Raw genomic sequence first — 27,502 nt, forward strand, 5'->3', positions numbered from 1 at the left:
CCTGAGTGGCTTTCCCGACAAGGTGAAGACAGCGGGGAAAAGGATCTCGAGCCAGACGAGGGCACGAACAGGAGCAGCAATACTCCCCCCCCCCCCCCAACCCCGGGCCTTGCCAGGAAAGCTTAAACCTTCCCTGCAGGAGACTTGTCCTCCCCGTCACCCCCATCCCAATCACAAGACCTCCGCGGGACGGTCCCAGCAGCCAATCCTGCCTGATTTTCCACCACTTCCCGCCCAGAATGGATGAGAAGTCGGCCGGCGGGATTCAAACGAGGCCCAGGAGTTAAAAAAAATATAGGCCGAGCCTCACTTCCGGAGCTGCGGGCGGGTTTCCACCTTGCAAACGGGGTTAAAATCGGACCTTTGACCTTTGCATCGGCTGCCGTTGTTTGCACCAAGGCAGCTAAGTAAGTTCATTCTATTTCTGGAATTAGCTGACCTGCTCTCCTTCCCGTCAGGCTGTCTGCTTTGCGCAAAGCTGCAAGCACTCACTGCTGCAAATCTTCCTCTTGCTGCAGAGCCGGGCCTGAGAAGCTGTTTGCGCTGTTGCATGTTGAATCGCTTTGCACGAGGTCTCAAGTCATCTGCTAGTCACTGCAATCTCATTTAACTGTATGCTTCGAATCTTAAAACAAAAGAAAATGGACTCGGCTGTCAGCGCTTGAACCAGAGGCGAGGGGGACTTGCCATGGAAATAAATCTGAATCTTATGAGGATTCGTAAAGGTTACTTTTATGATATCTCGTATCTCAAGTTAACATGCTGCATTCCCCAAGTTGCTGGTTTAACATCCCAGCCCAGTCGAGCGCCTCTGACTTACACAGCTTGTCCTGAGTGCGGTGGCTGCGATTGCTGGCGCGGCTCGGTAACTGGACACTGAGGGCCCCGATCGCAAACGCACACGTAATGTTTACCACATTAACAAGTGGCTGATGACTTCGATGGCAGTCACGTGACAGCCAGCGCGACCCCGAAACCAGCAGCGCGACCTGCACTTAGCAGCCGGGAACTTGCCACCAGATTCATGTGGTACAGCCGAGATGGGAATTCAACCACCCACTGAGGTCATATGCAGAATACATACACTGTAAATTCACGGCCGACATTATATCAGTGCGTGTAATTAGCCTTGTAAATCCCAGAAAGCTGCCTCTGACAGTTATACTGAATGCTTGCAATGTTTTACGCCAGTGAGCTAGGCTCACTCTGCAATCATACCCTGGGCAAACCACAAGCATTAATGTAGCTACCCCCGAGCTCCTTAAGCACACTAAAAGCTGAATTATGTGAGTTTTTCATCTGTTTCACTTTGATTTACCAACAGCGTGGAAACTTGACTGATGACCATGAATTTCAAACAACAGCTAACAGTTAAAGGCAGCTCATTGCTGTTTTTTTGGACTTCCCACTGCCACGCTCCCTCCGGGCAAGTCAACGCATTTACCACTGGTCACCATTTTATGGATTGATAAAAGACGCTTTTATGCTTCCCTTTGTTCCGTTTTCAGGAGAACAGAGGGTTGCCAAGGCACAAAAACCCCACAGGAAAAGTGGTCCAACCGTGGCTAACAAGAGAAGTTAAAGGTAGTATTAGATCAAAGGAAGAGGCTGATAATGTTGCCAAAAAAGCAGTAAGCCTGAGGATTGGGAGGATTTTAGAATTCAGCAAAGGAGGGCCAAGAAATTGATAAGGAAATAGAAAAAAGAATATGAGAGCGAATTAGCAAGAGACATAAAAACAGATTGTAAATGTTTCTATAAGTATCTAAATTAGGCAGAGATTAGTGAAAGTAAACGTGGGCCCATTAGAGGCAGAGACAGGAGAAATTATATTGGGCAATAAGGAAATGGCAGGGCTTAACAAGGTCAATCACAAGAAAATAGCGTGGGTTGGCCAGAAGTTGATGGAGGCGGGACTGAAACCCGACAAGTGGGAGTCCCGCCTCCAAAAGCTCCCCATTGACAAAATCACCCCCATAGTACTGGAGAAATTAATGGGACTAAGTGGTGACAAATCCCCTGGACCTGACGATCTGCATCCTAGGGTTTTAAGAGGTAGCTGCAGAGATAGTGGATGCACTGGTATTAATCTTCCAGAATTCCCTAGATTCCAGAACAGTCCCCAAGGAGTGGAAGTTGGCAAACATAACCCCGCTATTTAAGCAAGGTGGAAGAGAAAAAACAGGGAACTATAGCCAGTTAGCCTGACATCAGTAGTAGGCAAAATGCTAGAATCTATTATTAGGGATGTGGTAACAGGGCACTTAGAAAACTGTAATATCATTAGGCAGTCAACATGGTTTTATGAAAAGAAAATCGTGTTTGACAAATCTGTTAGAGTTTTTTGAAGATGTAACTAGTAGGATGGATAAGGGGGAACCAGTGAATGTAATGTATTTGGATTTTCAAAAAGCATTCGATAAGGTGCCACACAAGAGGTTGTTACACAAAATTAGGACCCATGGGATTGGTTGTAATATACTAGCAAGGATTGAGGATTGGTTAATGGACAGAAAACACAGAGTAGGAATAAACGGGACTTTTTCGGGTTGCAGGCTGTGGGGTACCGCAAGGATCAGTGCTTGGGCCTCAGCTATTTACAATCTATATCAATGATTTGGATGAAGGGACAGAGTGTAACTTATTCAGGTTTGCTGATGATACAAAGTTAGATGGGAAAGTAAGCTGCGAGGAGGACGCATAGAGGCTGCAGAAAGATATAGCCAGGTTGACTGAGTGGGCAAGAACATGGTATATGGAATACAATGCGGGGAAGTGTAAAGTTATCCACTTCGGTAGGAAAAACAAAAAAGCAGAATATTTTTTGAATGGTGAGAAACTGGAATATGTTTACATTCAGAAGGACCTGGGTGTCCTTGTACATGAATCACAGAACGTTTACATGCAGGTACAGTAAGCAATTAGGAAAGCAAATGATATGTTAGCTTCTGTTACAAAGGGATTAGAGTATAAGAGTAAAGAAGACTTACTACAATTATACAGGGCATTGGTGAGGCCACACCTGGAGTACTGTCTACAGTTCTGGTCTCCTTACCTAAGGAAACATACACTTGCCTTAGAGGGAGTGCAACGAAGGTTCACTACACTGGTTTCTGGGATGAGGGGATTGCCTTGTGAGGAGAGATTGAGTTGACTATGCCTATATTCCCTAGAGTTTAGAAGAATGAGAGGTGATCTAATTGAAACATATAAAATTCTTAAGGGGCTTGACAGGGTTAATGTTGAGAAAATGTTTCCCCTGGCTGGGAATCTAGAACACAGGGTCACAGTTACAGAATAAGGGGCAGGCCATTTAGGACTGGGATGAGGAGAAATTTCTTCACTCAAAGGGTTGTGAATATTTGGAATTCTCGACCTGAGAGCTGTGGATGCTCAGTCGTTGAGTATATTCAAGACAGAGGTCGATAAATTTTTGGGAACTAAGGGAGTTAAGGGATATGGGGATAGTGTGGGAAGGTGGAGTTGAGGTAGAAGGTCAGCCATGATCTTGTTGAATGGCGGAGCAGGCTCGAAGGGCCAAATGGCCGACTCCTGCTCCTATTTCTTATGTTCTTATGTTTTTTTTTAATCTGTTCATGGGATGTGGGCATCACTGGCAAGGCCAGCATTTATTGCCCATCCCTAATTGCCCTTGAGAAGGTGGCGATGAGCTGCCTTCTTGAACCACTGCAGTTCGTGTGGTGAAGGTACTCCCACAGTGCTGTTAGGGAGGGAGTTCCAGGATTTTGACCCAGCGACAATGAAGAAACGGTGATGTACGTCCAAGTCAGGATGGTGTGTGACTTGGAGTGGAACTTGGAGGTGGTGGTGTTCCCATGCACCTGCTGCCCTTGTCCTTCTAGGTGGAAGAGGTCGCAGATTTGGGAGGTGCTGTCGAAGAAGCCTTGGCAAGTTGCTGCAGTGCATCTTGTAGATGATACACACTGCAGCCACGGTACGCCGGTGGTGGAGGGAGTGAATGTTGAAGGTGGTGGATGGGGTGCCAATCAAGCGGGCTGCTTTTTCCTGGATGGTGTCGAGCTTCTTCAGTGTTGTTGGAGCTGCACTCATCCAGGCAAGTGGCGAGTATTCCATCACACTCCTTACTTGTGCCTTGTAGATGGTGGAAAGGCATTGGGGAATCAGGAGGTGAGACACTAACCGCAGAATACCCAGCCTCTGACCTGCTTTTGTAGCCACAGTATTTATACGGCTGGTCCAGTTAAGTTTCTGGTCAATGGTGACCCCAGGCTGTTGATGGTGGGGGATTCGGTGATGGTAATGCCGTTGAATGTCAAGGGGAGGTGGTTAGACTCTCGCTTGTTGGAGATAGTCGTTGCCTGGTACTTGTGTGGAGCACTTATCAGTCCAAGCCTGAATATCATCCAGGTCTTGCTGCATGCGGGCATGGATTGCTTCATTATCTGAGGAGTTGTGAATAGAACTGAACACTGTGCAGTCATCAGCGAACATCCCCTACGTTTGGACATATTCCTGGAGTTTTTGTCATATGCCCTCCCACCTCCAGCTGCCCTGCTCAAACAGCCTTTATGCCATCTCCCAATATTTTTATGACTGATAAACAAAAGTGTTCCATGAAAATGAAAAAAAAAAGAAAACAATTTTCTTTAACGCCCCCAATGAATTTTCTCATGGGTTTCTTCGTTGCAGTGACCAGGAGATTACTCTTTAATTCCTGGAGATTCCAAGACAATCCTGGAGGGTTGGTGACATGAATCAACTGAGTGGCCTGTGGGTGGCGCTGTCTAGGGAGAGTATAAATACTCGGGCACGGGCCCAGCTTGCGCAGGACATTCTTAACAGGAACTAGTGAAGGACACAGCTAGACCTCCATGTTGTAAAACAGTTGATTAAAGCTTTGTTTAACGCTTAGACCAAGTGCCTAGTAGTTTTCTTACGTCAGTTGGCACCCCGAGGAGCACAGCCTACATGCACCACTTTCCTCACTTACATTTATTGCTGGATCTTGGTAATGTAGGTCCTGGGCTCCTAAGGACAGAGACCAGATTACACTGGACTACAGACACACACGGGATTGGTTCGGCACAGACGGATTCTGGAGCAAGAGGCATTGATCCAACAGCAGATTCTCATACCCACAATTTCAACGACACTTCTCTACTGGCGACTGCGATCCTCTAATGTAAAAGCACCCAAATCCCAGTTAATCGTTTTCCTATCCAGCTCAAGGAATGGCATATCTAAGGCTGCCTCACAGCCGATTGAAATGCCACATTCTAAAGGGTGGTGGGTATGCGGGTGTAGTGTATGTACCTTTAAGGGGAGAACTACTTTTTACAGCTCCTGTATACTGTAGTACCGGCAGTGACCACACCTGTATATAAACCCTGAGTAGAGATCTGTACGTTTAGTTTTGAGTAACCCTCATCCAGTAAATACCTGTTGATTGTTCCTGCAGTCTCGTGTCTAGTTATTGAAGGACACACAACATCAAAAATACACGGACCTAACAGTGGCGACGAGGCAGATTCGAACCTACCTGCAACTCTGCATTACCTCCCCGGGATTCGCTCCTGGAGAACAGTGGAAGAAAGTTGAGGCCAGAAGCACGGGCGTCGACCACGAGCAACCGCCCAGTCATCCAGCAGAGATTTGAGCATCACAGGGGAGGCTGTTGAGAGCTGGGCTTGGTTCTCCAGTCACGGTGGTCCAGCGAAACGGGCTGGCAACAGGTACGGCGCAGACCCTTCCCGGACAGCGGCGGCTAGAGCCGACCGACGGCACAGAAAAGGCCGAGCAGCGTCGACGGGAGAAGAGAGAGGGTAGAGCGCACAGGGCGCAGCCGGTGTTCAGGACCAAATGGCGTCGACGGGAGAAGAGAGAGGGTAGAGCGCACAGGGCGCAGCCGGTGTTCAGGACCGAACGGCGTCGACGGGAGAGGAGAGAGAGGCACGAAGGAAAACGCGCAGAGCGCAGCCGGTGTTCAAGGGACGAGCAGCGTCAGCGGGGAAGAAAGGGAAACGCGCAGAGCGCAGCCGGTGTTCAAGGGCCGAGCAGCCACAGCGGAGAAGAAGGGAGAGCGCGGAAAACGCCATTTTGAGCCGCAGCGGAGAAGAAGGGAGAGCACGGGAAAACGCCCTTTTGAGCCACAAGAAGAAGGGAAAGCGTGGAAAAACGCCATTTTGAGCCAGTCTAACCACACCCAGGGATGCCGAAGAGTGGCAGTATCACAGCGTTCGACCATGAAGTTGAAGATTGGACGACATATGTCGAACGCATAGAAGTGTACTGCAAGGCGAATGAAGTGCCAGATGAGAGGAAAGCGCTGGTACTGTTGAATTCCATGGGTGCAAAAACGTATGGCTTACTGCGAAACCTAGTAACCCCAGAGAAGCCAGTGGACAAGGATTTTGGAAACATAGTGTCAATCCTACAGAACCACTTAAACCCCACACCGCTGCTGATAGCAGAAAGATTTAAGTTTCACAAAAGGAACCAGCATAAAGATGAAAGTAATGCTGAATATTTAACGGAACTGCGCAAGCTATTGAAACACTGCCAGTTTGGAACGGGACTAGCAGATACTTTAACGGACAAGTTTTTGTGTGGGCTTCAAAGTGAAGAAACCCAGAAACGGCTTCTATCAGAAAAGGATCTTACGCTGGACAAGGCTTTCAGCATGGCAGTATCACACGAAGCAGCCGCATGGGGCGCTACAGAGATACAACGGAGACCGCAAGAATATGGCACAAATGAAATGTCATACGGAACAGGAAAGTGCTGTCGCTGCGGCAGAACAACACACGACCAGAATGATTGCTGGTTTAAGGACAAAGTGTGCAGACAGTGTGGAAAAGTAGGACATATAGCAAGAGTCTGCAGGTCGGGAAAGAAAACCAGCAGCAAGAAATCTCCACAGGAGAAGTACAAGAAGGTACATAAGGTGACGGAGAGTAGTTCAGACGAACAGAAAAGTGATACAGACTCCGGAAGCAAGGAGCTGGGTTGTCTGAAACTACATAAGGTGATCCAAACGGAGTATCATCAAACTATCTGGGTCACGCTCAAGATAGCTGGAGTCCAAGTGAAAATGGAATTGGACACAGGATCAGCCCTAACAGTCATAAACCGAAGGGACTACAAGCGGCTATTCTCATATATACCCTTGAGAGATACAGAGATTGTCTTGAAGACGTACACGGGGCAAAAAAGTCTACCCCAAAGGAAAAATAAGGGTGAACATTGTATATAACGGTAAGGAAACACCAAAAATGGACCTATATGTATTGCCAGATGGAGGACCACCACTACTAGGACGTGAATGGATCCGGAAGATACAGCTAGATTGGCATTCCTTACAAGCACTGACTGTAGATGCCAAAAAGGATGACGACGCCACACCTGGACGACTGTCAAAAATGCTAACTGACGCACAAGAAGTGTTCCAGGAGGGACTTGGAACACTAAAAGGCATAACAGCGACGATCAAAATAGAGGAAAATGCAAGCCCAAAGTTTTTTAAGGCCAAGTGCCTTATGCAATCCGCCCAGCCATCGAAGCAGAGCTGGAAGGTTTGGAACGTTCAGGAGTACTGTCCAAAGTAGACTGGAGCAAGTGGGCCACACCCATCGTTCCTGTAATGAAGAGGTCGTTGAGTAATACGCCTGGGGAACCAAAGAAAGTTCGCATCTGTGGGGACTTTAAGGTGACAGTGAACCCAGTCCTTCACACGGTACAATATCCGCTTCCGCGGATTGAAGATATTTTCACCTCACTATCTGGAGGGAAACGCTTCACTAAGATTGATCTGGCCCAGGTGTACCTGCAAATGGAGGTAGAAGAAGCCTCGAAACAGTACCTCACGATCGACACTCAAAGGTCTCTACCAATACAACCGGCTGGTGTTCGGGGTAGCATCAGCTCCGGCTATTTGGCAAAGGGCAATGGATCAAGTCCTGCAAGGGATTCCAGGGACCCAGTGTTATTTGGACGACATCCTGGTCACGGGCGAAAATGACAGTGCTCACCTTGCCAACCTGGAGCAGGTGCTCACTAGATTGAAGGAACATGGGCTCCGAGCAAATCGCCACAAATGCGAGTTTTTCCAGAAGCAGACCTCGTGTTGTGGCCACGTTATTGATGAAGAGGGGTTACATAAGTCCCCTGAAAAGATTGAGGCAGTAGTCAAGGCTCCAGCACCGGAAAATGTGTCACAACTGAGGTCGTTCCTCGGGCTGGTGAACTACTACCATAAGTTCTTGCCGAATTTGCCTACAGTACTACACCCACTGAACACCCTACTGCAAACGGGGGTACCATGGAAGTGGAATGACGAATGTAAACGAGCTTTCCAGAAGTGCAAAGAATTGATCACATCAAAAGAGGTGTTGGCTCATTTCAACCCAGCACTACCAATTCGGTTGGCGTGTGATGCATCACCCTATGGCATTGGAGCGGTGCTGTCGCACAAGTTCCTGGACGGCTCGGAGAGGCCGGTAGCCTTTGCATCTCGGTCACTAACCTCAGCCGAGCGTAACTACGCCCAGATTGACAGGGAGGCCCTCAGCCTAGTGTGGGGAGTGAAAAAGTTCAACCACTATCTGCACGGGCAGAAGTTCACCTTGCTGACGGACCACCAACCACTTGTCTCCATCTTTAATCCAAAGAAAGGCGTGCCGGTGATGACTGTGCAACGGCTACAAAGATGGTCGCTTTTTCTAGGGGTGAGCCAATATGAAATCGAGTATAAGGGCACAAAACAGCTTGGAAACGCTGATGGGCTATCACGCCTGCCACTGCCTACTACGGAGGAAGCACCAGCGGTGGACCCTGTCGAAATATTTCATTCGGCTATAATTGAACGCGTGCCAGTAACTAACGCTGATATAGAGGAGACCCAAAATGACCCGACACTGTCTCGGGTATATGACTTGACGGTGAAGGGATGGCCAACACGTGGCGACTCACTGTTGCCAGCATTCTCATCCAGAAGAGAACAGCTGTCAGTATGCCAGGGGACCTTAATGTGTGGATCCCGAGTGGTAATTCCACCCAAGTTAAGGGAGAGAGTGCTCAATGAGCTTCACGAAGGCCATCTGGGAGGGGTGAAAATGAAAAGCCTTGCTAGGGCTTATGTGTGGTGGCCGGGGATCGATCAGCAAATCCAGGACCTGACAAAGAGCTGCTCAGGATGCCAGAAGGTCCAAAATGCACCACCACATGCCCCTCTACACCCATGGGAGTGGCCCTCATCTCCATGGCAATGGGTGCATATTGATTTTGCTGGTCCATTCATGGACTCAATGTTTCTAATAGCCATGGATGCGCACTCGAAATGGCCTGAGGTGATCAAAATGTCGTCCACCTCCACGGAGAAAACTATTGCAGTCCTACGGACCATATTTGCCAGGAACGGCTTGCCAGAGCAGATTTGCTCTGATAACGGACCACAGTTTGTGTCCGAAGAGTTTCGAAGATTCATGAAAAGGAATGGGGTAAGGCATTACACATCCGCCCCGTATCATCCAGCCACAAATGGATTGGCTGAGAGGTTCGTACAAACCTTTAAGAAAGCAGTAAGGGCCATGTGCGATGACGACATTCCACTGCAGCATAAGGTGGACAATTTCCTGTTAGCCTACAGAAATGCGACACATGCAGTCACCAACCAGACCCCGGCCATGATGTTCTTTAACCGAAGGTTGAGATCTCGTCTGGATTTGCTCAGACCAAATGTACGAAGAGATGTTGAGAATAAGCAATTCCAGCACATCAATGAGAAGCCGACAAGGAGCTTCAATGTAGGGCAACCAGTCTTGGCCCGTGACTACCGAACAGAGAAATGGCAACCAGGAACGATATGCACACGGCAGGGGCCACTAATGTACACAGTGGATGTTGGGGAGAACATTGTGAGATGCCATGTCGACCAGATCCTAGAGTCACAGGAACGAGTCAACCCCATGTCTCGCGCACCTGGTGATGAACCCGACATACAGGTAGCATCTACCCCAGAAACAGTAGCTTCGGAAGCTGATGAACCAACTGACGACAGGGGGCCTCCGCACCAAGAACAAGACACTCAGGAAAGGCGCTATCCAGAAAGGATCAGGAAGCCGCCCCAAAGACTGAATTTATAAATGGACTATTTTCAGTTAATGTGCATGTTAAATGAATGTTATGGTACTGTCAATCTAAAAGGGGAGGAATTGTAGTGTATGTACCTTTAAGGGGAGAACTACTTTTTACAGCTCCTGTATACTGTAGTACTGGCAGTGACCACACCTGTATATAAACCCTGAGTAGGGATCTGTACGTTTAGTTTTAGAGTAACCCTCATCCAGTAAATACCTGTTGACTGTTCCTGCAGTCTCATGTCTAGTTATTGAAGGACACACAACATCAAAAATACACGGATCTAACAGCGGGAATTTTAGAAATTTTATGCAAAACACCTCATTGTTGTTGGGGCTGCAAAAGGTTACTGTTGAACCCTTTGAACATTAATGGTTCCTCCCATCTGTTGAGAGTATTCAAATATTGATTGTTCCGTAATGGATTATAAGCTGCCTTGCAAAGCAAAACGGGGTGGATAAAGCACAGAATCAGATGGGCCTGCACTTACATTGAATATTCAGACAAAAACGCTTATTCCTTCAGATAAATCTGCCTCTTTGCCAAAGTTGCTGCAGTTTCTATCTCGCCACAAACTGAAACGAGTGTCTTCATGCCTTGCAGAGTCTTGAAAATGCAGGGCCCAAGACTCTAATGACAGACGTGCTGTCTAGATTTCCTCCACACCCCTTGACAGAACAATGAAAAACTTACTTTTTTCAATTCCTCAAAGACACACTTTCTTTGATGCCTCCATACTTGAGTCGTCGTCCCTGGGGAGGCGGGACTGCCGGGAAAATGGCAGAATGTGGGGGCGGGTGCCCAACCCGCCTCCATGCCATCTTCCCAGGAGGCGGGTAGCTGTCCCGCGTCAGGTCCCGTCTCCTTGGAGGCGGGAAAGGATTACAGCCACTTAACTGCCTGTTAACAGGTAGTTAACAGGCAGAAAATAGGATTATCCCCTTTTTGCCCTCACAAGTGCGGGCTTCCCGAAGGCTCCGAAACCCGCCAGGTCAGCGAGGCAAGTAGGAGGTCTGTGGGGGTTGGAGGGGTGCTGGGAAGGTAAATGATGGGTGCAAGTGTGGAGAGGTGAGTATGTGAGGTAAGTGCAAAGTGTTAGTAAAAGTGTACTTACCAGTGTTTCTTCCTGCAGGCTTCAGTCGGTGGGTATGCGGAGAGTCTCGCACCTCCGCGGTGGAGATGACAGATGGCCGCTGCATTCTCCAATGCAACAACCATCTCATTTCATAAAGAAAGGTGTTTGATGAGGTCTTGAAATCAAGAACTCATCAAACTACAGAGAATGTCAGTGTTTGACAGCTTCACAGAGCTGTCGAACGATGACAATTCATGAAATGTCATACGCTGACGTTCTCTGCAACCGGCTTCCCCTTAATTGGCCTGCTAAACCCGCTGGGCGGGCTTAACAAGGTCAATCAAGGGAAAATAGCGTGGGTTGGCCACAAATCGATGGAGGCGGGACTGAAACCCGACAAGTGGGAGTCCCGCCTCCAAAAGCTCCCCATTGGCAAAATCACCCCCCAACTATCAGTGGCACCGGTCTTCCTATCTTCTCCGCTTTCAAATGGCTCCCACATTTCCACAATTGTGGCCTACCAGAGGTTCATCATTTTTACCAAATAACTATATTCTTTCAATAACTGTTAAAGCTCAGTTCTCTCATTAGCCTGTGGCTCTTGTTTATGTGACATTTTGGCTCAGTGCTTTCACTTCAACCTCTGAGTCAGATAGTCGTGGATTCAAGTCCCACTCCAGAGTCTTGAGGACAGAATCCAGGCTGACATTTCATTACAGTGCCAGGGGAGTGCTGCACTGTCACAGGTGCTGTCTTTTGGATCAGATATTAAACCCTTTCAAGTGGATGTAAAAGATCCCATCAGAGAAGAGCGGGGAAGCTCTCCTGGTGTCCTGGTCAACAGTTATCCCCTCACCCAAGACCACCAAAAACAGATTATCTGGACATTTTTATTTTCATACTGATGGGAGACTAGGACCTGTGGAGGATCAAAAAGGTTTTGGTGTCCATGTACACAACTCATAAAAGCTAGAGCACAAGTGTAAACACTAATCAAAAAAGACTAATGGAAAAGTGATTTGAATTCAAAAGTGAGGACGTGATGTTTCTGTGGTGCGGAACCTTGGTCAGATGCCTTCTGGACACTGCATTCAGTTCTGGGCACTGAACCTCCGAAAAGATATACAGTATTGGCCTTGTAGGGGGTTCAGCACAGATTCATGGGGATGACACCTGGGCTTAAAGGGTGAAGTTATGAGGACAGGTTGTGAGGTGATCTAATCCAGGTATTTAAAAAAATGAAAGGATTTTATAGGGTAGATACAGAGAAACTATTTCCTCTGGTGGGGGAATCCAGTCCAAGAGGGCATAATCTGGAACTCGCGTCCCCAAAAGGCTATGGATGAAAATGTTAACTGCTGGGCCTCATTTGAATCCCGCAGGGAAGGATCAAAATTGAATGGCCCAGAAGCCACCCATCAGCATCAGAAAATGGCCGTCAGCAGCAACGCAAGTCCGGACTGGGGGTAGTGGCATGTTTGCAAAGGTTTGGACTTTCGTTGTGGGGCCCGGTGGAACATTCCTGCCCCTCCAGGCCTCATTAAGGAAAGATTTTCTTTAAACTTACCTCAGCGGACTCCACCGGCTTCCCGACAGGAAAAGGGATGGGCATCCCGCTCAACGGCCAGCTAAAATTCCATCGGGGTCCCATGTACGTACACGAGACCTTGATTTGCATTTCTCAATGAGGCTCCCACTGGCTAGAGGTTTCATCTGCCGTCAAAGCCAACGATGTTAAAATTGCAGGTCGGGGCCGGAAATGGAGCCACTCCATTCCTGCCAATCGGGGAGAGTTAAAATCAGCCCCATCATGTGTGAGAGTTTCACTACTGAAAGCACAAAGCACAAGTCTGACGGAAAACAGGCGAAACATTTCATAAATTTAACTCACGGATATAATAAATATTGATGGCAGCTGGAGAGCTATAATTAGTCACTTACTGCCCCCTCAGGACACAGACGTAACCTCAAACATTCAACAGGACTTCCATCTTTGCTCGTTATAACGAACTTTCATTGACCCTTTGGCAATAGTTCACTACTGTACCTGGCAGCTCCAGATATCTCTATAGCACACTTTGCAGCAACATTAATGCACCTATTTATGGGTAAACTAGTCTAGTTGAATTCCAAAGCATTCCAGACCCCAACGACCTTCAGCATAAAGGAATTTCTCCTAGCCCCATTCCCCAGTCAGAAAAAAAGTCTTTCCCTATTTATTTTATCAAAGCCTTAAAAAACAACTTCAATTAAATTTCTTGTTGGATTTCTTTGCTCCAATATCTCAAGGCTTTATCAAAACTATAGCATTCCATCCCTGGCATCAATCTGGTCTACTATATGTCCAGGTGCGGTCTCACCAGGCGCTGGTGAGACCACACCTGGAGTACTGCGTACAGTTTTGGTCTCCATATTTAAGGAAGGATATACTTGCATTGGAGGCAGTGCAGAGAAGGTTCACTAGGTTGATTCCTGGGATGAAGGGGTTGACGTATGACGAAAGGTTGAGCCTATACTTTCTGGAGTTTAGAAGAATGAGAGGTGATCTTATTGAAACATATAAAATTCTGAGGGGGATTGACAGAGTGGATGCTGAGAGGATGTTTCCCCTAGTGGGGGAATCTAGGATAAGGGTTCGCCCATTTAGGACGGAGATGAGGAGGAATTTCTTCTCTCAGAGGGTCGTGAATCTTTGGAATTCTCTGCCCCAGAGAGCTGTGGAGGCGGAGTCATTGAATATATTCAAGGCGGAGATAGACAGACATTTGAACTACAGGGGAGTCAAGGGGTATGGGGAGAGAGCGGGAAAGCGGTGTTGAGGCCAAGATTGGATCAGCCATGATCTTATTGAATGGCGGAACAGGCTCGAGGGGCCGATTGGCCGACTCCTACTCCTGTTTCTTATGTTCTTATGTTAATGTCCTTTCAATAATTGGGTGCTGAAAACAACGCAAAATGCCCTAACTATTGCCTTGTATAAATTTATCATTAACTTTTGGTCTTTATGTCCCTATTTATGAAACCCAAAACACTACTGACCTTTTTGTTTGTGGTTTTATCTTCCTATGCTCACCCTTTCAGGAATTCTGCTTTGGGAACCCCTAGCTCTCTTTGGTCAACCCATCAGTTACCAAGGCAGGGTTGCCAAGCCTCCAGGATTGCCCTGGAGTCTCCAGGAATTAAAGATTAATCTCCCGGACACTGCTGTGAACAACCCCATGGGAAAAATCACAGAGGCGGTAAAAATTGTGTTTTTTCTTTGAACATTTCAGTTTTATTAGTTATAAAAAGATCAGACATGGGAGAAAAGGCTGTTTGATTGAGTCAAGAATTATCCAAGCGGATAATGAAGAGGGTTCACTTTCCGATTGGCGTGGGAAGGTGGCGCACAGCAAGAATGGACATGTTGGCCGACCAATGGCAGGGGTGTGGGGGCGGGGCGGTTGGCAGTCATGTGATGACAGCTCCGCGAATATGCCCAACCAGAGTTGGCAACCCTATGCCAAGGGAATGTCTGTTACTATGTACACACATTTTACCAAAGTGCCTGGATCAAGAACAAATGGCTGCTTTTCGTTCAACGCCTATGCTTAGTTAGCTTCGTTTCGCTGGGTTCGCGATGGAGGGTGGTGCTGAAATTGGCCGCAGCATTTGTGGGCTAGGGAGCGCGGGTTTCCCCTTCTGATCACTATCTGACAATCAGGTGAGGATCGGGTTCAACTCTAATACTCCTGGCAGATGACCTGTTGAATCCACTGCCCCTGTGCACACATGTGAAAATGGACTACTTGTGTAAGGTGTTCGAGAGCTGCTGGCATTTGGAAGGCTGGCCTGAAGAGAACCAGAGCAGAAGAGAAAGTTCTATCTAAGGATAAGGGGTAAGCCATTTAGGACAGAGATGAGGAGGAATTTCTTCACCCAGAGAGTGGTGAACCTGTGGAATTCTCTACCACACAAGGCAATGGAGACCAATTCATTAAATATATTCAAGAAGGAGTTAGATATATTTCTTAAGGCTAAAGGGATCAAGGGATATGGGGAGAAAGCAGGGACAGGGTACTGAATTTGGATGATCAGCCATGATCTCATTGAATGGCGGAGCAGGCTCGAGGGGCCGAATGGCCTACTCCTGCTCCTATCTTCTATGTTTCTATGTATATGAACAAAAATAAATTACAGTAATAATTCTTCAAAATGGGCTGAATAATGCAGCTCACACGGTGGTAATAAATAACAGCCTTTACACTACTCCATATCGGCTCAGTTCCTTCTGACAAAATTCCATATTTTTATTTTACAGTATAACCTTTATAGGTTTGAGATGATGAACAGTGAAATCCCACACACCAAAGGGAATTCAGTGTTTAAAGGGAAGATTGGTAGTGTTCTATTTTAAAGTCCAAATGGGTGCACGTTACTATTTTTATTCACAGTACGTGTAATTGTAGTGTCGAATTGCAGAAAGCTAAATAAAAGTGAAGTGGCTCATAAATCAGAACCTGTCACTTTTAACTTGATACAAAGGCTAATTAAAACCTAATTCACTCCATTGCTTGGGCAAGTTTAATGAAAAGTAGTCGCAGTACTGGAATGCATTTAGCTGCAGCACGGGTCATGACAAGCACACGGTGTAAGCAGAACAGCAGAGGACAGCACTTGTGTCCAGTGCTCACCCAATGTGGACATGTCCCAGGTGCTTAGCGAAGATAAGGGGAAGTCTGTCACTAAACCTGCAGCACAGATTCACCTGATGTTTCAGGGACTCCACTTCAAAAGCATTTCACTGGCTATAAAGCGCTTTGAGACGTTCGGTGGTCGTGAAAGGCGCTATATAAATGCAAGTCTTTCTTTCTTTGGCACGGCATTTTGACGAATATGTAATTTTACAGGTAAAAATGTAAAAGAAAGATATCCACTCAGGTAAGCCAGCTATAATTCTGTCCCTTGGGTTTCTCCCCATTTCTTTCCTTCTTTCCTGAGTCCCACTGGGGGACAATTCCTGGCTACTGGTTGGGATCTCGCCCAAGTGACCAATATCCCTGTGTGAGTCCAGACAATGCGTATTGGTCGGCCATTCAGCCTCGGACAGTTGGCACGCAGACAGGCTCAGATAGGCAGAGCAATGCGGGTCATTTGGAGAAGGATCAGCTGCTGGTTTTTTTTGGCGGGAAGAGCAGATTGGTTTGTTTTCAGGGGAATTGAAACTCTGGGGTTGGGGTGGGTGGGGGGGAGGGGTAGAAATCTGTTGGTGCCCGATTTCGCGAGTGAAGGCGGCGATGCAGCCTCAGCGTGCGCCTGAACTGAGAGGCTCGAGGTCGGCCCAAAATTGGGCCGCGGCCTCAGGGACGGCACCTGCTCCACACCAATTTCCCGCGGGGAATCCTAAAACAGGAGTTAGGCCCCCTCATTTACATACATAGGCGGCCTAATGCCTGCTTTAGGCGGCTGCCAGGGATGCCTGAAAAATCAGCCTGACCAATTTCGGGTCAGACCTCTTCCAAGTGTCCTTTGGGCACGGGACGTTGCAAGTTGCCTCGTTGTGCAAGTCTTACGCCTGTAAAACAGGTGCAACGAGATTCAATTTCTACCCCTTTAAGTATAATTATTAGGGGTGCCAATTGGACACCGTAGAAGAACACAAGAGAAAGATTTAAAACACAATAGTAAAAAAATTTTCAGTTTCGTAATTAGTAAAACAGCAATTAGGAAGAAGGTAAGAATTCTAAAGAATAAAAGTGCTGGAGTACCTAAAATAGTAAAATTATTCAATGATTGTTTTCCAGAAGTATTCATTAGGAAGGAAAATACTGATTTATTAAATAGATCAGTTTGGAAGAGGTACGTGATAAGTTTAGGGGACTAAAGAGCAACATACTCCTTGCGCCAGATGCCGTCTCTATGTTGAAGTGCATTGGGCACAAAAGACTTGCTGGCTTACTGGAGGTGCCGTCTTTGGGACGAGATTTTATACTAAGGCCTCTTGCACTGTTCCAATGAAGCTCAGCGTAAGCTCGAGGAACAGCACTTTATCTTTCGATTAGGCACTTTACAGCCTTCTGGACTCAACATAGAGTTCAACAATTTCAGATCATAACCTCTGCTTTTTTTTCCATTACTTTTTTTTCTCTCGATCACATGGCAGCTGTTGATGATTCTGCCATCGCCATTCACACCTCATCTAGAGTCATCTTTTGTTTCTTAACTTGTCCCTTTACCATCTCCTTTTGCCTCGCACCATCATCCCTTTTGTCTCTTAATCTCTCCTGCCTTCCATCCTATCACAGGCCTTCCCCTTTATTCTTTCCTTCCCTGCCCCTACACTTGCTTAAAAACCTGTTCCATCTCCAGCTTTTTTCAGTTCTGACGAAGGGTCATTGACCTGAAACGTTAACTCTGTTTCTCTCTCCACAGATGCTGCCTGACCTGCTGAGTATTTCCAGCATTTTCTGATTTTATTTTAAACTAAGGGCCTGTCTGACTGCCCGGGGAAACACAAATGATCCCATGGCATGATCGTGATGTCCTGCCCAACATTCCTCCATCAACTAAAGCTACCAATAGAGATTATCTGACCATTTGTTCATTTGGTGTTAGTGGAACCTTGAGGTGTGCAAATCAGCTGCCCTGTTTGTCTAAATAGCAACACTGCACTGAATGAATGCAAGTTCTTTTTTTCTTTCTTACTTAATAAACATTCGGAATAATCTACCAGGTAAGGTAACAAAGCCTATGATATTAGAAATAACAACAGAAAACGCTGGAAAAACTCAGCAGGCCAGGCAACATCCGTGGAGCGAGAAACAGAGTTAACGTTTCAGGTCGAAACCCTTCTTCAGAACTGAGAAAAAAGCAGGAAATGAAACAGATTAAAAGGCCAGTTTGGGGGCTGGGAAATGGGGGAGGGGATGAAAGAACAAAAGTGAAGGTCTGAGAGGTGAAGAGACATTAAGAGATATTCAAGACGAGACGAGATGGTAATAGGACAGGTAAAGAGACAAAAGATGGCTCTAGATGATATCTACGATATTAGATGCTGGGCTGAGTGAGCTGGAGCATGAGCCTTGATGGCTCGAACAGCCTTTTCTCGTACTTGATGTTTTCTCCTATTCTAACTTGTAAAGCCCCTACTGCTGCCCAGCTGGGATCAGTGAACTCTGCACCGGCGATCAAATCTGGAACCTCTACAAGGCTCAGCGCCACACCACGTGATACACTCGTTCACAAAACCACTGGGAAACATGTTGGTCCTGAAAGTAACAACACCTACTGGAGAACTGACTCTTGTACTCCTAAAGGGCGGCTGTATGAGGATGGTGACAACTTCTGAAGGGATAGGCTGATACCTGGGATGGCAGAAATGACCTATGAGGAGAGATTGGGTCGATTGGGCTTGTACTCGCTGGAGTTTAGAAGAATGAGAGGGGATCTCATTGAAACTTATAAAATTCTGACAGGACTGGACAGAATAGATGCAGGAAGGATGTTCCCAATGGTCGGGGAGTCCAGAACCAGGGGTCAGAGTCTAAGGATAAGGGGTAAGCCATTTAGGACAGAGATGAGGAGGAATTTCTTCACCCAGAGAGTGGTGAACCTGTGGAATTCTCTACCACACAAGGCAGTAGAGGCCAATTCATTAAATATATTCAAGAAGGAGTTGGATATATTTCTTAAGGCTAAAGGGATCAAGGGGTATGGGGAGAAAGCGGGGACCGGGTACTGAATTTGGATGAACAGCCATGATCGCATTGAATGGCGGAGCAGGCTTGAGGGGCCGAATGGCCTACTCCTGCTCCTATCTTCTATATTTCTATGTGTGACATAAGCAGGGTGGGCACAGCCAAACTAAAAATCGCAATCAAGTTATCTGCAGCACTGGCAGATTTTTAATTGGACCTCTGCATAAAATAACAATTGAATACTGTTGCAAATGAAGACAAAAAGCACATTTTACCAGAACTCGCTGCAGGTTTCGCAACATTTTTTTTTTGCAATTCATACGATTGAACAGTAAAAGAATGGTTATCTAGGATTAGTACAGCGAGTAATAAATGTAAATGACAGGAATTTGGAGGTAATGTCTTTCTGAACTATTCCCTCAAGGCCGTGCTGTGAAAAATTCCTAAATGTAGATACCACGCTAATGTACTTCAACCTGCAATTAGAACATTACTGGAACCATTACCCACTTAAACAATATCATCTGATGCAGTCCTTGTAGTCTCATTAGAATTTTAAGGGTTATGTGGTTTACTAGCATTGTGTTACTGCTTCGAGTTCGCAATTAGTAAATATAAACCAGCAGGGTGGCTAGCCGTGTCATGCCAAAGGTGTGTAAAATTTTGAAATTAGAATATTTAATTTTTATTTGCAAGTAAGCGGTTTAAATGGCGTTCTCCTAGCTGTTGCAGCCCTCATTTAATTAAGATTGCTGAGCCACTTAAGAAAACATCAAAGGGCCAAAAGTCATTCTAATAAGGCACCAAACACAATTACAGTAATAATGATAGAGCTCTAAATCTATTCCAGAGACTGTTAAAATATACTACGTTCACGTCAAATGTCTTATTGGCATGAGAGCTTTTCAATCTATTCTGAGGAAAATTAAGAACAGGCATGGAACAACCAGTCCAACATTAAAGACTCGGAACATTTTAAAAGTCTCAAAGGAGGTATAAAGTGCTTTTATAAATATTTCAGAAGTACAATCATTTAAACGGTGTTATTATCTATTGCTCTGTTAGCTTTCTAATACCACTACTTGAAGTTGGTGAGTGTTATTTAGCAATTGTTGCAAATCGATTTCAGTAATTTTATAAACAGCCTTAAGCAATGGTTGATTTTCTACCTGTTGCCAAGCAACCACCGTAATGCATAGTCATCCATATAAATCATTACATTCGGTTGGAACAAACATCGATCCACTCGTACATTTTAATTAAATCATAATATTTTTCCCCCCCGATTCAAAAAGTACTACAGCATGTTGTACAGAACCCAAATCAGAATACACTTAAAACAATTCCATGTCTTAAGGCAAACACAGGGATTAAAATATTTATAACAGGGGATAAGAAGCAGTAAATAATAGCCTTCTACACCTATATGTAGATGTTTTTGAGCATATATTTGCTGTTTTTAAAGGTCCCATGCCATTGCTCACTTGTAAGAAGGTACTCAACTTTAAGTCCCAAATGAGAAGGAAGCATATCAACGATTTCTAATATGTTTACGTCCCCAGACTGCGGTGCTTAAAATATTTCCACAAGAGGTACATTACAGCACAAACAACTGTACAATCTGACAATGAATAGAATCTAAATCTTTTCCAACAAAACGTTTTACGAGGTCAAACTGTTCTCCGCCTCACTCTATCATCAGATAACCCAGCGAGGTTGACGTGCGGGGTGTGGAGGGCTTAAGCAGAACCAGTGCTGAAGAGTGATTAGTCATAGCTTGGAAAGGACGCACGGTGCATTTCAATGTTTGAACGACTATGGCATCTTCCTGAGCTGAATGAGAAGGTATGGAACCTCCTCCAAAGCTCTTCAGGAGACGGCAGAGCTGGAAATATACCGGCAATTCTGCATATGCCTTGACCTTCTGAGCACTCAGTGAAATGTTTGAGGATAGCAAAAACAATTGTTGCAAGAGAAATTACCATATATATTTAAAAAATGCTATTTTTTTGTCACTTTTCTGCTCTTTTCTTTCAATCAGTCATAAAAAAGGGCCACACACACACACAAACTATAAATATGAACCCTTTTAAGCACTTAAGTTTAATTGGGCCCTGCCTATATTAAGATTCAACCCGTTTCAAAATTCCCCATCAATCCAAAAGCTATTCCTTTCCGTTGCTGTTTATCTCCGTCCTGTTTAAAACATCATAGCAGTCAGTTGGTCTTACTGTCAAACAAACCAATCTGAGACTGTTTGAATTACTGAGTGAGGGATATTCTTTTTGCCAGCTCCTGTCCCCTCCAGGCATAGCAGGGAAGTATTATAGGGCAGTCCTTACCTTGGGAATTAGCCTGCAAGACCCCTATGCTGTCATCAAACTGCATAGATTTGATGTTGAGTGACGCCAAGATGCATTCTTTGTCCTGCAGCGAACAATCGTCGATATTGTTCTGATTGGCTGATAGAATAACACACATGTCGCAGAGGTTGATGTTGACAGCCCTTAAATCAGCTCGACATAATGGTGTACCCTTCAGCGAATAAAAAATAGAAAAACAAATTAAAGATCAAGACTGGAGCTATGGGACAATACTTAACAAGTAGTCTTTTATACACCAACATTAAACCAATGTAACTATGTGCTGGGGAATTGGAGATGTGCACTTATCTGAAAGGGTAGATGGTGCTGATGGCAACTCTCTGGTTCATTGTTTATACTCAGTGAAGCCATTAAAAGCAAATAAGAGACAGGCTCGTTGCCAGCTTTCCACATCTGAGTCATTGATGCCAAGTCAATAACTGTGAGCAATCTTTTCTAACTGGCAAACTCTGGCATTCAGAATGTGAGAACTAAATGCCAGGCTGCTCATCATTGCTATAAAATGTCAAATAGCCACTTGCGGCATCCGGATGTCCATGAAGCGAAGGGTGAATAAAGTGAAGGAGCCGAAACAATGACAGATATTTGCAAACACCAGCCCTCACTAGTGTGTTGATCCTGTACCTGCACTGCAGGATATGCTGTGTTATCTCAATTGTACTCTTGTTGGGGACTATAACTATATCAAGTGTAAAATCCCTAATTAAAGGAAAACATTTCCATAGTCATGGAAGATGTTTTAAATTGTATTTTGAAGAGTTTGCACTCATAGGCATATTTATGTGGCTACTGTGTATTTGACTACCTGTTGCATGCGGGAGCACCGATACCTTAGAGTTTCATGGTGTGCTTTGTGGTGGGAGGACTGTGGGCTTAAGAGTTGAAGAACTTTGATTGTTCTTGGTCCCTGGGGATCCATTGGGATAGGGAACGAGGGGGACCTGCCTACTTAATGCCCTGTTGGTTGTGGCCTCTGTCCTTGTCAGTCTTTGAATGAATCATATGCTACCCCTACTTTGAAAGCATATGAATGAATGCTTATTTCTCCTCCGGTGCTGGTTTGCTTTTTCCTTCTGATAGTTGGTTTGAGTGTTTTGGCAGTGGGAGCATTGTGCTGGCTGGGCCTCAAAGGATTGCTTGATATTCCTTCTGTTTCAAGTGATGGCTGAACAGCAATTGTTCACTATGTTCCATAGGTGCTTCAGACACATAATTACTGTGGAGAGGCCTACAGGGCTCCATAGTGGGTGGAAGGATGGGTGTGGGGGGGGGAGGAATGCACCTTTTTGAAGCTACCAGTGAGAGCTGTGCTAGTCTATGTGCAGTGAGGGAGCCCCTCACTCTCTCGTGAGTAGGACCAGTAAGCATTGGGCTTGGCCCTCTGAAATAATGAAGCCAAGAGCAATTTATGTGGCCTTCTGGACTACCAGCCAGAATGAGAATGTGGGGGCATGAGCAGGATATAAATAGCAGGGTGCCTGCCTGGCTACAACTTCTTCCGCAATAATCATCACTGCTGCACTGTGGCTGCAGTATGCAGTGTATGCAGGACGTACTGCAGTCACTCGCCAAGGCAGCACCTCTCAGTCCCGTGTCCTCAACCACCAGGAACATAGGACCAGAAATATCATGGGAACACTATCACCTCCAACTTCCCTTTCCACACACCATCTTGATTTGGACATATTGTTGTTGCTCCTTCATTGCTGGGTCAAAATCCTGGAATGGCCTACTTAACATTGTGGGACCACGATCACCACAATGACAGCATCAATTCAAGAAGAGGGCCCACCCCCACTTTAAAAGAGGAATCAGGGATGGGCAGTATCAACCATGTCCCCAGAACTTGGGAGATACAGCTATGCAAGTCTTGGAATTGTCAGTTTGGGATCTTAACTGGTAGCGTCTGGAACAGGTAGAGCAGGCAGGGGAAGTCCATGCCACCTGATCAGGTTGGTATATGTGTTAGCTGGGAGAGAGAAGTCCCTTTTTGTAAAGGCTCCAAGTTTCAGAGTAACTTGTACGCCCAGGTATCTTTCGCCAGTCCCCGACCATTAAAAGTAGTAGGGTTCCCAAAAACACATGGGCCATCTTGCATGAAGGATATACTCCCTACTTTGGGGTATGCTGATGTTGTGCCCCTGAGAACCTCCCAAGGTCTCCAATGATTCTGCTTCCATACCCATAGCGTTCAGCTGATAGAAGGAGTATAGGTTTTCACGAAGGGAATGGGTATGCAATCAGTGTAGGTAGCCCTACAGAAGTTTCTATTCTAAGCTGTTATTAAAGGGCTATACATGTTCGTGTACAAATATCTATATTCTGTTAATTGGGCTGCCAAACTAGCTGTTAATGCGAGATTTACAACAATATGCAGAATGTGTAAAATGAATCAAGCTGATTATTGGCTATTCTGCCCTTTCGCTAATGCACAGGTCTGTAGTTTACTGATTTAGTCCTCAGATGTGACCAAACTGTTTCTGAAAAGAGATATATCTTTGTCTTCCTTTTGAAAGCACGATTTTGCGCTAGCCTGTGCATCAGTGTGAATTTCCCACTTAATGCCAATTCTGACAACTGTGTGTTGTGCACTCTTGCCCTCTACCCAACCTCATTTCACATATGTTTCTTACAGTTGACAGGGAGAAGAGACTTTCAGTTCTCTCGTTGGAGCTAGATCCAACCCCAGGCCCCAGAGGTGAAAGGGCAGTACAAATGCTCCACCTAGACCTCTCTCTGCCTGTTCCAACTCTGTTTGGGGTCCTTTGAACATCAAGCTTCCACAGATTTTCCATAATTACTGCTGTATCATAATTAGTCACATATTCACAAAAGTTTTGCTGTCCAATAGCTCATTGGGGAATTGTACCATTTGGTGCCATCTAGGTTTGAACCCTGCCAGGTTGATTTCAGCCATAGCAGTAGAGGCGATTCTAAAATAGTCTTAGTGCCCCCGGGCTAGGGCAAAAGGAAGAACTTGGGATTAATTTAGTGCATTTTATGTCCTCAGGATGTCCCAAGGTGTTTCATAACCAAAGTAGTACTTCTGAAGCATCGTCACATCACTATTGTAATATGTGCTCGCTGCCCTACATTGGCTCCCGGTTAAGCAACGCCTCGATTTTAAAATTCTCATCCTTGTTTTCAAAGCCCTCAAAGTCTTGTCCCTCCTTATCTCTGTAATCTCCTTCAGCCCCACAACCCCCCTCCCTCCCCAACTGAGATATCTGCGCTCCTCTAATTCTGTCCTCTTGAGCATCCCTGATTATAATCGCTCCACCATTGGTGGCCGTGGCTTCCGCTGCCTGGGCCCTAAGCTCTGGAATTCCCTCCCTAAACCTCTCCGCCTCTCTACCTCTCTTTCCTCCTTTAAGGCACTCCTTAAAACCTACCTCTTTGACCAAGCTTTTGGTCACCTGCCCTAATTTCTCCTTATGTGGCTCGGTGCCAAATTTTGTGCCTTAAAATACTCCTGTGCGGTGCCTTGGGACATTTTACTATGTTAAAGGCGCTATATAAATACAAGTTGTTGTTGTAGGCAAACGCAGCAGCCAACTTGCACACAGCAAGATCCACAAACAGCAATGAGATAAATGGGCAGATAATCTGTTTTGGTGCTGTGGTTTGAAGGATAAATGTTCGCCAGAACACTGGGAAATCTCAAATAGTGCTATGGGATCTTTTATGTCCACCTGAGAGGGAAGATGGCTTGGTATAACGTTTCCTCTGAAAGACGGTACCTCCCGCAATGCAGCGCTCCCTTACTCCTGCACTGGAGGGTCGGCCTCGGTTACATGCTCAAGTCTCTGGAGTAGGGCTTCAACCCACAACCTTCTGACTCAAAGGTGAGAGGTGCTACCTCTGAGTCAAGGCTAACAAATCAGATGTTTTACCAAAGTGGCTGGGTAAAAGCACACAGAGATCGGACAACAGGGAACATATTTCAGGCATAGCAGAAAGCCAACCAAAACTTGTCACAGAAGCACAAGAACTCAATGACAGTGGGGTCCTTATAGCACAGCTCAGTGTTCTTTAGCACCGACTCTTTTTTAAACTGTTTTGCCCAGTGGAACCTCTGGGGTACTCACTCTTAGATTGACTCATTCTGAACTGACCACTCGGAGGTACATGGACTGGTTCATACTGAACTGACCCCTGTGAGGTGAGCACGCCGACAATTTCTCTCCCTCAGCTTCTCAGATGGCCCGGGAAGAAACTACGAACTCACCCTGTGGCAGAAATCACTAAGGTTGACCCCCACATTCTACCTTTCCAAGTGCAGCTTATTATGGGCTATAGGAGCTGGAGACAACTGTACACTGGACAGATGTTTTACTAAACTGGCTGGGTAAAAGCACAAAACAGGGAGAGATCGGACCACAGGGAACATATTTCAGGCACGGCAGAAAGCCGCCAGAAATGTGTCAGGAAAGCACAAGAACTCAATGACAGTGGGGTCCTTACAGCACAGCTCGGTGTTCTTTAGCACCGACTCACGTTTTTTAGTATTTTGCCCAGTGGAATCTCTGGAGCTTTCACTCAGTGAATTACCAACAAGGTGGTGAAATCCACTGCGGAAACAAGCAGGAGCCAAGGGAGAGAAGATCCTTTCAATGTAATAGAATACAATGCGTGTGTGAAGACATCAATTCAAGGTTTTTTTTTTTGTTGCTTAGCATTAATGTGAATAATAGCTTCAATCAGAGATGTGTTTTGAATGATAAGAATCATACTGCGATGAGAGCTGCCCTTGTTTTTCATCTCCAGATTAAGTCTAATTTCTCATTTCTTTCCAAAGCTGATAAAACAATAAATACAGGATTTTCCATCTGGGTACTTCCCAGAACCAGCAGCACTTGCCTCGCTGAGGGAGACCGGCCCGCACAATTCTGGAGCTGGACCCTCTCAATTCTGCTGGTTAAAAAGCTCAAAGGGAGCTTTCTTTTACATTTTACTAGGGGAGTGTTGCCAGTGTGCCAGTGCAGCCTTCGGTCACCTGAGGAAGAGAGTGTTTGAAGACCAGGACCTCAAACCCGGCACTAAGCTCATGGTCTACAGGGCAGCAGTGATACCTGCCCTGCTGTATGCCTCAGAGACATGGACCATGTACAGCAGGCACCTCAAAGCACTGGAGAGGTACCACCAACGCTGCCTCCACAAGATCCTGCAAATCCATTGGCAGGATAGGCGCACCAACGTCAGTGTTCTTGCTCAGGCCAACATCCCCAGCATCGAAGCTCTGACCACGCTCAATCAGTTCCGATGGACGGGTCACACTGTCCGCATGCCTGATACGAGACTCCCAAAACAAGCGCTCTACTCGGAGTTCCGGCACGGCAAGAGAGCCCCAGGTGGGCAGAGGAAATGCTTCAAGGACACCCTCAAAGCATCCTTGAAAAAGTGTAACATCCCCACCGACACCTGGGAATCCCTGGCCCAAGACCGCACAAAGTGGAGGAGAAGCATCCGGGAAGGCACCGAACACCTCGAGTCTCTTCGCCGGGAGCAAGCGGAAGCCAAGCACAGGCAGCGGAAGGAGCGCACGTCAACCCAAGCACCCCACCCACCCGCCCCTTCAACCACCGTCTGCCCCACCTGTGACAGAGACTGTAGGTCCCGCATTGGACTCATCAGTCACCTGCGAACTCATTTTTAATGTGGAAGCAAGTCATCCTCGGTTCCAAGGGACTGCCGAAGAAGAAGGAGGACTAGGGGAGTGACTTTTGACCTCTGCTTTAAGACGGAATCAGAGCGGCTCAAACTGTTTGGAAGGTTTCAGGTCCTTCCTTCTCTCGCGTCCCAGAGCGCAAAACGTGGACGGAACTCACCGGCAATATCGACAGCTTGGGGAAGTTGTGAAGTGTCTCCCACTCTCTCGTCAGGTACTCCAGGGTGCCGATGAAAACAATGTGCTTCAGTTCGTGATAATGGAAGTTGCTGGCCCGTAAAGGCATCACTAAGTTGCGTAAGCCCACCAGGGCAGAGTTCATATCCCCAAATATACACACGACCACATGCCCACTTAACACAGTCATGGCAGCTTCACTTCGGGTCTAGGAGACAGAGATCATTGTTAATGACAAACACACAAGCTCAGTCAGGCGCGTAAAAATTAACCACAAAAGAATTAAATGACGGCACATCAAATGCGACAGGCCTGGGCTTGGCTTTGTGCAGATGAAAGGGGCTGGTTGCTTTATCTTCATCATAGCCCTTTAAAAAAAAAAGATAGGTACAACCAGGAACAGCTG

The 27,502-nt window shown here is 46.2% G+C and overlaps 1 protein-coding gene across 16 annotated transcripts in view; it reads right to left on the bottom strand.

Annotated features, from left to right (window-relative positions):
- The window catches only part of kcnma1a (potassium large conductance calcium-activated channel, subfamily M, alpha member 1a), a 1,094,159-nt gene that overhangs the window by 112,032 nt on the left and 954,625 nt on the right, over nt 1-27,502 (bottom strand). For all 16 annotated transcript variants that reach the window (XM_085970505.1, XM_085970490.1, XM_085970491.1 and 13 more), the window contains 2 exons: nt 27,080-27,304; nt 21,210-21,402 (listed from right to left, as the gene is read on the bottom strand). In XM_085970505.1, coding sequence (XP_085826631.1) covers nt 21,210-21,402; nt 27,080-27,304 — 418 coding nt within the window. The remainder of the gene's footprint in view (nt 1-21,209; nt 21,403-27,079; nt 27,305-27,502) is intronic.

Source organism: Somniosus microcephalus, chromosome 29 (genome assembly GCF_052327205.1).
Source record: "Somniosus microcephalus isolate GS21.2 chromosome 29, FLI_Smic_1.0, whole genome shotgun sequence".
NCBI lineage: Eukaryota > Metazoa > Chordata > Chondrichthyes > Squaliformes > Somniosidae > Somniosus > Somniosus microcephalus.